At 40.6% G+C, this 13,640-nt stretch overlaps 1 protein-coding gene across 1 annotated transcript; it reads right to left on the bottom strand.

Moving 5' to 3' along the window:
• Window positions 1–7,721: 7,721 nt before the first annotated feature.
• RB195_004367 (uncharacterized protein) lies at window positions 7,722–12,685 on the bottom strand (the record flags this gene model as incomplete). Its single annotated transcript, XM_064182182.1, has 8 exons — window positions 7,722–7,805; window positions 8,766–8,843; window positions 8,927–8,986; window positions 9,078–9,197; window positions 9,265–9,336; window positions 10,092–10,213; window positions 12,155–12,239; window positions 12,638–12,685. The coding sequence occupies 8 exons, from the start codon at window positions 12,683–12,685 to the stop codon at window positions 7,722–7,724; spliced, it is 669 nt and encodes a 222-aa protein (XP_064033449.1).
• Window positions 12,686–13,640: the final 955 nt, after the last annotated feature.

Below are 13,640 nucleotides of genomic sequence, written 5' to 3'. Positions count from 1 at the left end.
AGAAAGGATATGGAGATTACAATACATCGTAGCATCGTAATTACAATAAATACAATACAAATAAACACAATAAATTACAGTAATTATTCAGTCCATCTTCTGTCTCTTCACGAAATTAAGAACCATCAAACCTAAGAAAGAGGGAAAAAGAGAGAGGGAAAAAAGAAAGAAAGAGGAAGAACAACGTCTGGGAACAAGTTCTAGCTAGGTCAAAGAGCTGTGTTTATCTGCGAGCGCCGAGAAGAAAAAGACCTGTCGTCAGTCGTACTGGAACGATTGCGTATTGTTGCACCTTAATCATCCTCTTAATAAAATTTGTGGGTTAGAAACTTAAATCCTAGGGTCAACATTGGGGAAGGATTTTTTTTTTAAATAAGAATAAGGCCCCGCAAATGAACTAGTGCTGATCTCCTAGAGGCCACAAAAAACGGTAAAAAAAAAGAAAAGAAACAAGGAAAGAAAAAAGAAAAACCTAAAAAGGTGCGAACACTATAAATTTATTAAATTAATGCAAAAATTTGAGCAGCAAGTTCAGTTCAGAGGGTGTTGTAAACTTCTATTGATAAGATTTTGAGGAGTTGCAGTAAATCGAAATTCCTATCCAAAAAATAAATAGAGATTAAACTTCAAAGAAATGGGTTCAATGGGAACATTTACTGTAAATGCACCCGCTTTTATCCGCTTAGCGACGAGCGATTTTATAGATGATTTCATCGAGTCGCGAACTAGTCAAAACGTAATAAGACCAAAGTTTTATGCATCTTTTTGTCTTTTGTAGCATATCGGAGGAGTTGAGGATAATAATTGCTTGAAGATAACAATTTCTGTGATGGGATGGTGGTCTCTATTAGAAAAAATATCTTACTTCTACGGTAGATCTCCGACGTAGCAAAAATTAAATCCCCGTCAATGCACGAACATGATCTTTAAGATTCTCGCTTTCAAATTATCTGATCTTTTCATACTATCCTATCTAGATATTTCAGTTTTGTTTGTTTCGTTCTGTTGTTTTTGTTTTTTTTAATTTGTTTTTTTTTTCGTTTGATTTTTTCTTCTAGCAACAACGCATTTAATAATTTATTTATTTCAATTATTTTTTGATAATGATTTTTATGGTTGCTTTTAGGAGAAAAGAGTTCTCTTAGTTTCAGAAAATTAGGTGCTGTAAGTCAGCGCAGATCTCTCATCTCTGCACTTCGAGTGGAGCTAGCGACAGGTCCTACCACGACCTCAACCACTGTCTCTACTGCGTCGCTTCCAGCGCAGCCGCCTACGCAATTGCACCGCGCTGCACGACGTTTTAATCCGACCATATTTGCAGTGCCACCGTTTTTGAACAAAACCAGTGCTAACTTGCTTCGGCAAAACGGAATAACTAAACTGCTCCACGCTTCACTGCGTCTGACCCGACGAACACGGTGGGGGTACGGTGGAGTAGGTCACGTAGAATATTAGCAAATGCGGCGCGGGTACCCAGAACAATGCAAGTACCAAAAGTTCATATTGTTCATATTCCCTCGAATTCAGTAGTGATACGCCACTTTGGATTCGCCTTTCCTTTTTCCCAGGAGAAATTGGATCTTTTCCAAGAACTAAGCATGACAGTATCCATAAATAGGTGTGAGACATAACAAAAAAGAGTTCTGAGGGAAACTAGGAGGGATTCCACGCATATTCTTAAATTGTAAGGAATCTTCTTTTCTTCTAAACCTATGCTCCTGTCCGATATGCTTCTCCTATTGCTTCCACTCGATATTTACGGCCTATAGCTGGAGATCTGTCGGACGGATTCGTCGAGGTGATCCACGTCGTTGAAATGAGCGTGTTGAAGTGGTTTCATGTATGCTGCTATTAGATAAGCATAAAAATGAGATGGAACTCCAGCTTTTAGGTAAAATTTGGAATAGCAATAAAATCTGAGGAAGGTGTCATCGATTCTAAGCAATTCCTCGTGGAAAACAAGGGAACTGAGAGACACAACCAGAAAATGACGAGGTCACATTGCGAATTTGTCGACACAGTAGCAAAGTCAGCCCTTCCGAGCTACACCCACCCAAAGAGGTACCGCAGAGAAGAAATCTTCACAGAAATCCTAGGTTCATAGCTACCTCGATATTACTGTATTGTTATTGTACAAATATGAACTGTATCTGTATTATCGGAATATTTCTGTGTCTGACTGTCACTTAGATTATCCTCATTAATCACTTGGCGCAAACCGCCGCCGAAAAGGCTTCGTTTTTCATCTTTTAAAGATCTACATTCTCCTTGCGTACCAAAATGGACATCTAAGGGAAATATTACGTCTTTGCATACTTTTTTCTCAGTAAAGAAAAATTACTAGTTTTTCTTGTTCCATTACTGCAAACTAAAGCAAGGGAAATTGCAGCGCGACATCTCATGGAACAAAGACCTTGAAAAATCTGTAATTACACTTTCTTGGGGGGAAAAATAGAACAATACGGACCCAGCGATTGAATTTTGCGAGTTTCTCGCTATCATCAGATGTTACTTTGTTGATTTACTCGTGTTTTTAAAATACAGTTTTTCTTTGTCTTCGGAACAGGTAGAGGTGACTGTCGCTGTGAAAAGCGAGAAGAATACCTGAAATTTTCTGGCGAGTGAGCTTTGCCACGTGAGCTCAGGGAATGCCATGAAGTTTGGCGAACAGCCAACAATTCCCGAACTTGGCCTGGAAGTTCTACAGGGCCCTGTTGATTCTCTTCATTAGGGTCCATCTGTCTTCGATCTACTTGTTTCGAGCACTGAAGCTGTATCTACGAGAGAAAAATCCAAAGAGATCAAAATCAAAAAGATCCAATGACCAAAAAGTTCTGGAAAGTGAGATTTCGCACTTCTTTGACTCGCAGCTGCCAGACTTCTTGACTTCTGGAATTGGATGAATAGTCCAGTGAAGCTTCGGAAATACTTAGTGGATCATGAAGGCCAGTATTTTATTGATGGATACATGTGAACAATAAAGTTATTATTGTCTGGAAAAAAGTGTGGAATTTGCGGCAAGACTTTCGGATCAGCCTAATAGCACAAAATAAAAAAAGTCAACGAATCCGAACAAAGCTAATAGCTAGTGAGTTTTTTTCCGCATCATTGGTCGTGGAATCTAAAACGCTTTGAACGTTATCCATAACGAAGTCTCTACAGTATATCCCATTACAGTACCCATTGCTTCAAACAGATCAAAATTTTCGCTTGTGAAAGTTTGCATGCTCATATGATATGGTGGCAATCAGTCTGAACGCAGGGTCAAGTACATTAATTTAAAAAAAATGCATGCTAGTACATTAATTTTAAAATAAGACTAGAATATGTCAATCCTGCAGAAAACGTTTACAGCAACTCATCCGTCATCTCCAGCATTTTTCATCCAGTTCTCCTAGCTCGTTCCTATGGAAATCAATCAGTGGATATGAATTATTTGTAATAATCACGTCTCCTAATTTTTCTTTTTTACAGCCAGTACAAAACAAATCAGCAGAGACTTCCGTTACATCACAGTTTTTTTGCTTTCCACCATTTTCTTCCTTTTTTCCATAAATGATGGATTAAACGAAATATGTAGCTCCTTGTTTCCACCACGAGTTGTCAACTATCCGCAAAAGTTCTGTGGATACAGGTCGGGACTACCTAATTTGTTGGTCTCGGAGATCGCCCACAATCTACGTAGATGATCTTAGCGGGGTTTCGTTTTCAAGCTGGTTTCCACGCCAATGAATGTAGCTGAACAAGATTGCTTGCAGTCGACTAATAAAGTGTAAAAAGTAGCGACGCGATGCGCTGCGAGAGGAAGGGCATCTTTTCTGCAGCGTTCGATTTTTCGTTTCCCCGTTCTTGCTGCATTGTTGAAAAATGAAGCAGTTAGATGACTTAAATCAATCTTTTCGCTTCAAAACCGTACAGGCAGACAGTGTTTCTGCGTCGTTAACCGGGGAACATTTTGAACGATACGATCATAAAGTTGACGATTGCTCAACGACCAACTACGTCATCATCTTCAGTCGCTGATTCGTAAATGCAGCAGCGCAAGCGCAATGAATCATTCGCATTCCTATGACGATGACTTTTTGCACGGATCGTACATAGAGCATATTTTAGTCGTTCTTCTACGCAATGTTTTCGTGCCGACGTGGAAAAATGTGGGGGCGGACGTAAGCGCACGACCACACGATATCACTGAACGGCGAAGAATTACGCGAGGTCAGTAACCGTAGCAGGCTTGCTGGACGAGGACTTCTTTTTTTTTATCGTTCATCTTTCTGGATAAAATTAAAATCTTAGCGAAAAAAGGAGTTGTTTGGGAGGAGGCACTCAGAAAGTGACCATAAATGATTGCCTAAACAGATTTACAATTAACAATTACTGTAATTACTAGATCAACCTACACTGTTTAGCTCGAGCTGAGCTCGAGCAGAGTTGAGCTCTGAGCCAATAAACAGTGTAGGTTGATCTAGTAATTACAGTAATTAATTAGCAAAAATACCTCGCTTAACCAGTTATTTTTTTTAGTTAACATTGAAATTTTTTGCATGCAACAACTTATATTCAGACATTGATTTGTATTCGCAAGTTTGTGGCTCTAAGGAGAGCCGTTGGGTCAAGTGAGTGTAGCCCCTATGAAGGCTGTTGGGTCATGAAAACCTTCTCGATTATTTTTAGGCATCTGATCTTCCTGGGATGGAATTCCAGGTTGACTATACTGGCGTCTGTAGCACTCGAACCTCCAGCGCGTAATTGCCTACGTCGTGATTTTACGAAGATTTCCTTGGTTGCTTATTCCTTCCATGGCAATCTACGATCAGGAAGCCGCTCGCCAAAATCTTCCTGAGACTTCGGCACAAGCTTTGGCACAAGCTTCGGCCACATAGTGCTTAGACTAAGGTTGCGAAGAGTAACCCAGATGGCAGCAGTCCGTTCCGTAAATAAATGGCGGATTCCCGTTGATTCGGCCCTATACGCGGCAATTTTCGAAAACATTAAGTAACCAATTTATAACCAGTAGGAACCCAGTACGATGAATTTCAACGAAAAAAGATTACTGGTCAACTAAAGTACTTATGCTAATTAACGTAATTACCAAATCAACTAACTCTGAGCCGCTAACCCTGTTTAGTGGCTCAGACCTCGAGAAACTTGTTCAGGTTGCCATTACGGCCACTTTTTTGGTGTCCTCCTCCTCGTTTTTCGCCAATTCAAATCGCCTTGGGTTCAATTTCTCGGGGTTTCTGAATAATCTTCAAAAAGGGAGTGTGATGATAAGTAGTTTGGAATGATAAGAAAATTGGTACGAAACGAAAAAATGTACCATTGTAGGATGACCATCAAAGTTTTCCAGGTAAAAAACTCAATATTTTTCGAAGTGAGCGTACAGTTAGCTCAAAAAGACCCCACTTATGGTGCAAATGTGTAACCGCTTCTGTTCGATATCGCGTGTTAGGACTCCGTAGTTCCTCTGGAGATCCGTTACGTGCTGCGTATGACTTCTCGCGATGCGTCGCGTATGCAGGGAACTATAAAAAGCCCTTCTTGGGATTATATACCAATACTAACACAAGTATTAAAGTGGCAGTCAGAAGAATTAAAAAAAAAATCAAGTTGTTCAACAACACATCGTAAGAGGTGGTTTACATCTTTAATAGTGCTGAAGAACATCACCCAACACAACGCGAATTTGTAATTTTCAGAATTACTATGTTCTTTTAAAGCTATTTGATTAAAAATTCTTAGATATACCACTGAAAGTTAATCCGCCGTCTCTTGTTGGTATAGCATCGAAGTGATAGGATTATGCCTTGAATGTTTAAATACACCAATACGAGCTCATCACGTTCGTCATATAAATAATAATACAACAATTTTAACTAATCGGTGTCAAATGTAGTGCAGTGGAAAGAAGTTCCTCTAAGACTGGTTGATCGAGGATCTGCCAAAAAATAAATGAGCCTTACATCCATCCGAGGTTGATAAGTTCTCACCAGACGTCTGTGACAATTAAAACACGGACCTGGGACATCGTTAGAATTGGTTTTGAAATGAAGTAGAACGCATTTCGGAATTTCGGAATAACAAATTAATTTTAATTCTCGAAATTTTAATCCCTCTATCATATCTTGACTTATTTGACTTGATCGGCAAATCTGACGCGGATATCCACATCTCCGCCGGGGTGGACGACATCCACAAATATATAATACATCCAAACCCATCCTGTTCGATCTTCAGCTAGAGCTCGCACTGAATCTATCCATCCGTCGCTATTCCATAAACGGCGGAACTTCACGTCTCGACTGAACTCCTTGTCAACGCCTAGTGTCTTTCTTTACCACCTCCGTCCAGGAGTTTCTTTTAAAACCAGGAGACCTTTTCCAGTTTGAGTCTGGGAGCATTCTTAATAACTTGGACAAGAAGATCAGACGATCTCTTTATAATGTGACCAAAGGTGCGATGACGGTTCTCCACGACTACTTCAGAAGGTCAGGCAAGATGTTGATGGTTTTCACGTGTCGCGTTCCACGCATTCGCGCCATATCGAAGTAAGAGTAAAATTCTTTGTTATTGCACACCATCGACCAAAAATACCCTAGCAGTCGTCTAAACAGCTTTATCTCCATCCAGGCAAGTTTCTCCATCATCGTCGACGGTGCTGCCCAAGTCTCCAATCCGGACTTCATGACAGGCGGGAATTGCGGATAGGTAGGCTCACAGCTTCTCTTTGTTGGTGATGAGGGTCGGCACTTGGTTTCCTCTCCCAAATACACCCAACAATGCGTTTTGTCGGGTGAAAGTTTCTTCAAGTCCACCTAATGAATAATATTATGTCGTCTTTTTCTGGTTTGTTTTCATTTTAGACAGAATGAGTGAATTTCTTGTCGTAACACCTTCTCCTAGTTTCCAAATGAGCAAGATCAGATCTCTGCCTTTTTTAAAGAAAATACTTACTCAAATCGCCTCATGCATCCATGATTTTTCTTGGTTGAGTATTTTCAATATTTTCAAAGGAGCAACGTCGTCGATAGGCGGTTCTAGGCATTAGAAGTGCTTTCGCCGCAGATGAAGCCGCCACGCGGCCTTTCGCCGCCCTCACAGTGAGGCGAAAACAACATGAAACTCGGTGCAGTCACGTAAGTGACTGGATCAAGTGAGGACCCCCGATACCACTATTCGTTGCTGCAGTTCTCGATGGTCCCATTTCGATTCCAACCGCTATCACCACCGCGTCGCTTCGACCGCAACCATTTATGCATCTGCGCTCGAAATTGTGATACGCTGCCTTTGAATTGTGGATTGAACAATTTCATGTCCTAAAGAGGTAGGTTCAGTTGCAGAAAAGTCAGCCATTAAAGTGAATTAAAAACCTCGTCTACAGCTCATTAAGGATCAGTTCATCATCTTACGCTGAGGTTTGTCAAAGTCTAACACTCGAAATCCTATTTTTTTCTCATTCGTTCCTGAGCTGGCTTTGGTAAGGAAAATGCTGAAGAGTACTTAGTGCTCCGGGTTCGTCAGCAGATACATTTGCTTCCAGCTAACAAGGCAGATTAGATGTGCAACATTTATTTGCAACAGTATTAACACAATGATATGGCACTGAACTTGCATACAACTTCTATACGGTTAATTAATTTATTCATTTACATAATACAACTGTTATCGAACAAATTCCACATGGAAAACTTTACAGAGGAATGACAACCTGGAGAGGATCATCAAATGACGATATGTGTTTCTAAATTTTCATCTCGCCACATCTCTTTGAAGACAAGTTGTGCCTTTTTGACGCCATCGTCATGCTAAATGTGTGGAGAATTAGAAGCAGTGAAAGTGTAGTCGAAACCGTATCTATTCTGTCGGCTTCTCTCGTTACGTGATCGGCGGAATTGGGCAATAGTACCCTGCCCGCCTTCTTCCTCCGATCAATAGGACGATTCAAGAAAATCAATCGAGCGATGGCTAACGATGCTTTTTTGTGCTTCAATAGATTTGTTGACCAATTTTTTTTTTGTAAATGTGCATTGATGTTAATATTATGAGATTATTTCGTAGTCGTAAAGTAAAATAGTAAAATTGTAAAGTTTCTTAGCATATCTCCTTCTCAACACGTCTCCCTTAAGATTTTTGTTTGTGGGATTGTAGTGACATCCACCATCACGGTGGCAACTGAACTCGTAGATCTTATTTCGCTCAGTTCAAGAAATGGGTAAAGCCTATTTTTTGAAGTAAAAGCTGGTCAATTATCAATTAATGCGGTGACTTTCGGCGCTTGTATCAATAAATAGGACAAAATAATTCGAAAACAAACTTCAATTATTCGTTGACATGAGGACTACAGTAAAGAAGAAACCGTTCCTCTTTAAGCTGATGGTGAACGACGGAGGAATAAAACTCCTGCATTCTAAAATCCTAAGCCAAAAGCTTTTAGGGCAACACAAATGGAGACATTAACAAAGAAGGAATTTGCTTTGGTTACGACTATGAAAAGTCCCATAAATGCTCCACTATGTACACGGAAAATCATTAAAAATATTGAAATAAATAAACAAACAAACAAACAAACAAACAAACAAACAAAAGAACCCTCAAGGAGATATTGCTATGTCGACCGATAAGGATGTATGATATGTCGTGGAAGGAGACGGAATACGACTGCCCTCCTCCCCGAGGGGCATAACAATTAAGCGTTAGGTTAACAGAATACATTCGGCAGCAATTCTGTACATGTACCGTATAAACTTGCCAGAGAACCAACTTACTCGATGTAATTGTCCTTCTGAAGTGTTTGGAGAGCTATTCGTTTCAGCCACTACACGGTAGCCAAGTCTGTGAAGTAGCTGAACGAATAACAATTAGACGATCATGGAAAATTTTCTGGAGACCAAACCTGAAGCTGATCGCATGACTCCTCAGAACTTACCATTTCATTGTGAAAAATAGCCGCATTTGCCAATAGACCATGCGCATCCACTGTTCGTAGCTGGAAATTTCAATATTTAGTGCCGATATTTGTCGATAAATACGTTATTTTACTACTTTATTATGGTACCTGTAAACTTATGAACGCCTACCTCATCCATATTATAATGTACCAACTTATCAACCATATCTGTGTATCGATAATGTGGATCTACAACCACGGCCATTAGATAGTACACTTTGTTGATGTCAGGAGAAGCCTCATTCCAGAACTGTAACAACGTTCATCAGTATTAGCCATATGCAGCTTTTTTTGAGGCAAAACTAAAATTGAACAACCTGCTGATTTAAATGCCATAGGACAGATTTGGCTCGCTCAAGTCTCGTTGTGAGGTTATGATAAGGAATATGCTGTAATACAAAATTGAAAAGTTAAGAAAAAAAAGAAACAAGAACCATCTTTTTGAAAAGGAAGGCAAGATTTCAAAGAAAAAAATCATAGACGGGAAACTTCTGCAACATTCTGCAGTGTTGATTGCACCGGTACCGTATGCGTTAAACCTGCCGACTTTTTCGAGGATTGTCATAAAGCTTGACCCGCTGCAAAAGCCTACAACACCTCTAGATTTCCGAACCTTCTCGAAGATATGACTCCGTGTATCCTTTTCCGGGATTTCCCTTAGAATTCTGCAGTATTTCCGAGACCAAACAACTTTACTGGGAATAAAAAATGTTTGGTCGCAAAAAATGTTTGGGTTCAGCATGTGAAAAAACATTTTTTAAACAAGAACTACGTATTACGAAGTAGTTCACAATGATTTAACATAGTAATAAAAATTATTGTTAACTACAAGTAAGCATTATTATTCTCGGTATTTTCTGCACAGATTTGATCGCTTAGGGTTTCAGAAAAAAATGTACATATTGAAAAGGGACCCAGCTTCAATGAACGTCCCAGGAGTTTCGCGACATTTTAGTATAAATAATATAACGTACTTGACTTGAAACTACTGGAGAAATAGAAACAGAAAATAAATTGAACTTGCGTTAAAAATATGAACATTATTGAAGACTTCGGAAAATGTTATAATTAAATATTACAAATATCCCTGAACTGGTGTACACGAAAGGAAATCCTACATAATATGAAAAGTAAGATCACTTACCCTAGCGTCTCTAAATGCTTCTTCACGAGTTCGGAATGTGCTCAGCCGTGCGGCCACAATTTCGTGATCATCTGTCCTGACAATAAACGAGACACCACTATTAACTGCTTCGTTCAATAAATCTGAAAATGTGACATTTGTGCAGGTCAGTCAGCGAACCAATTTTTGGTTTCGGAAAAAAAACCACCAGAAACTCTTACAATGAAATTCTTGGGAGGATACAGCGAAATTTTGAGAGGTGTAAGAATACATTATACGCGGTTTCGCTTGCGATTACGCAATGGGACACTTGCTCAACACCGCATTCCGACTGGAGCGAGGGTACCATTTTGAACGGAACCGCTTGCGCAATCGGACCGGGTTTCAGACTCCAACTATAACTCGTATTTCGGTCCAAGTTGGACCAATCAGACGTGTAAGTGGAGGGTCCCCCCCCCCCCCCCTTCTCCAACATCGACGGTAATCGATAGGACGACGACTATGGTTGTGAAAAAGGGTTGCTCTGCGACTACGAATACGAAATAATCCTTGCTGTACAATCGCAGGAAAAAAAACAGGAACTTCCAGGGAACAAGAAAAAGGGGTCCGAGAGAATTCAACACCTAATTCATTAAAGTCACAACGACACAGCGAAGACGAATTTTGATCGTTTTCAACTATGACGAGTAGTCGGGGGGCGGTCGTTAGGTACTCGCAGCCGCCGCGACAGCCGATCATTAGGGAAAACGACTGGCAACGACGACCGTTAATTGCGCTGCGCAGCGTCAGCAGAGCCCTGCAATGCCAGCACTGGTGCTCACATCCTTCATCAGCGACTCCCATCGTCTAATGAGGTGCGAAGCATGCCTCACAGGGGCACGCTATCTCTGCTATTGCCCCCGTATGGAGTGTCGATCGTCTACGTATAAAGATATATCGAACGACTGCATACGAAATACCAGGAACAGGAAATAATTGTACGTTTCATTTGCGTAAAGCAAAAAAAAAAATCAAAATTCCACAAACTACTGCAGTATCTTACAAGGATTTGATAGTCTGTGTAAATACAAATCTACATCCATATCTTCTATACAGTTTTTTCAACCACACACCTACATCTTTCAAAAACCTGGTTCTCGGTTCTACACCTTTTAACCTTTATTTTGGAACATAGTCAGCTGCATTTATGTTTTCTGATGTTGTTTTGTTCTTGTACAAATTTCCTACGTTTTTGCTTCATTTTTAGCATTTTCATTTTCTCCGTTTTCTTCCACTTTGTACGTTGCCACGTTGTTGCCTCTTTGTTCTTTGAAGCTTCGTAGAAGGCAACTCTATCACGTTACTGCAATACAAACATTGCTCATGACCTCAGTGATATGGTGATGGATGGGCGTGGCTTAGTGATCACAAGTAGCCCATGATATGCCTGCTCTGGCCTACCGACAGCCTCTTCTGCAGGCACTTACCTGGCTGCAGATAATCGGCTGCGGGTACCTAACGATACGCACCCCGAGTAGTCGGGACAAAATGACCTGAAGCTCGACGCAGTTGCGGTGGAGCACAGCGGTCAAGATCGAGAAGGGACTCTTGCTACCACAGCTCGTCGTTCCAGCAAAAATGAAACTAGCGATGGTCCCGCCTTGATTCCAACTGCCATCTCCACCACATCTGGTAGGACCAATGCATCTATTTTGATCAGCTCGAAACCTGGATAGGAGAAATCGCTGAGAGCTCATACATCTACAGAACCCTTCATGAGAGCAACATCCGAAAACAGGACTATTCAGCAAAGTGCTTGCTAAGGCTGAGGAATAGCAACGCTTCTATAACATCTCTGTATAGTAAGAATACATAGGGACCACATTTTTCATAGTCCCATCCTGTGGTAAGCAACCAAATGAGGAAATGAGGAAATTCCATAGAAGCAGAGCAGAAAAAAACGAAAGTACGAGTATAACAGGATATACTAGGGGGCGATAGTTGCGCCCATCCGGTAGAACATATGCGGTTCTCGGAGATCTCTAAGATCCCCGTCAGTGGTCAGGCTCCTTTAAAAAACCTTGGTTAGTTGAAATGAGACTTACCTTCGAAAAATAACCGTGCGTCGTCCCTTTCGAGCGCCAGTGATTTCATAAGTGGTTTAGCAGCTTCGATGTCGGCAAGAATGAACTGTAAAGAGAAGGAAAATTCGAAGTTGGAAGTTACAAGAATATCTTTTTAGGCGTAATTATCGATAGGTGACTAAAACTGCGTCAGAGCGCAAGTGAAGTCATATCATGGTGCGATTGCGTAAGCGGCTGCGCTCGAAGCGGAGCGATGGAGAAAGCGGTTGGAACCACGGTGGGACCATCGTGAATTGCAGCGACAGGCGGTGCTAGCGAGGTTCCTACCTCGATTCTAACCGCTACGCAACCGCTTACGCAACTGCACCGAGCTTCATTTCGTTTTGACCTTACTATACATTTCAGAATGTCGCTTGAAGAATTTTCTACAGATAATAATTGTAAGGACGCAGTCAACGTTTAAAAAAAAACCAGTAAACATGAAACTAGAAAAACAACACTAACCTTCATGACATCATCTACATCATGCTCAGTCAGTCGAATGAAGCGCATCTCTGCACAATGACAATTGGGGAGTGCTAAAATTCGAAAAAAAATGCCTCCGATTTACGCAATGGGTGTGTAAACAAAACGAAATAAAACAAACAAAAACAAAACATTTGTGAGAAAGTTGCGTTTCTTAAAATCAACTTAGAACAAAGTATAATAAGCAGAAAATAGCAGGAGGTACTTAAAACAGATATGTATTGGGCATTTTAAAGTGAAAAGTGAAAAAAAAATCGAGAATTAAATCTGAAATTCAAAATGGGAAGAAAATTCTAATGAGCAGTCATTTTGGAAAGAAGTTGCTTGTAATTGTTCATTTCCAGCTGAGACCGAACGATTTCTCGATAATTGGTTCATGGAACTGCAATTCTTCCAGAAATGCTGAAATAAACTATTCTCTAAGAAAAAAATATGAACTTCATCACATGCTTCCTCTTCCTACCCTTCTTCTTCTTCTATCAATGAGAACCCTCTGCCTCTTCCCTATAAGCACCATATCACGAAATTGACGATGTTGAGGTCTCAGTGAGACACTACAGTGATCAACTGGATTCGGATTGTAGATTACGAGCATACCTTGGGCTCAATTCCCCGGCATCGTCCCAAAAACCGGCGTGGGAAACGGCCCCTGAGTTCAAATTTTTCACCGAAGCGCCTTATAACGCGCGCCATCGTCAATTTCGTGTTAAGTTCTGTGATATGCTGTCTTTAGCAATACTCTCGCACTCTTTTGTTCCCTTGCAGCATTTAGATCGAAAAAATGAAGCTAATGGAATTAAAAGCTACAAAAATTGAAAGTAGGGAACAATCGCAAGTGCAGAGGCGGTGCGTTCTGACGTACCTCGTAGGAATAAAGGCCGTTTACCACGCAGTTTTTCAGGATGATTAGGGGGAGATGAGCGTAGGAAACGCTTGTACTCGTAATCTAGAACCGGAATTCTAAATTGCGCCAAAAAAAAAG

Source organism: Necator americanus, chromosome I (assembly GCF_031761385.1).
Source record: "Necator americanus strain Aroian chromosome I, whole genome shotgun sequence".
Lineage (NCBI taxonomy): Eukaryota > Metazoa > Nematoda > Chromadorea > Rhabditida > Ancylostomatidae > Necator > Necator americanus.
The sequence above is the reverse complement of the archived record's forward strand: the minus strand, read 5'-3'. Positions and strand labels throughout refer to the sequence as shown.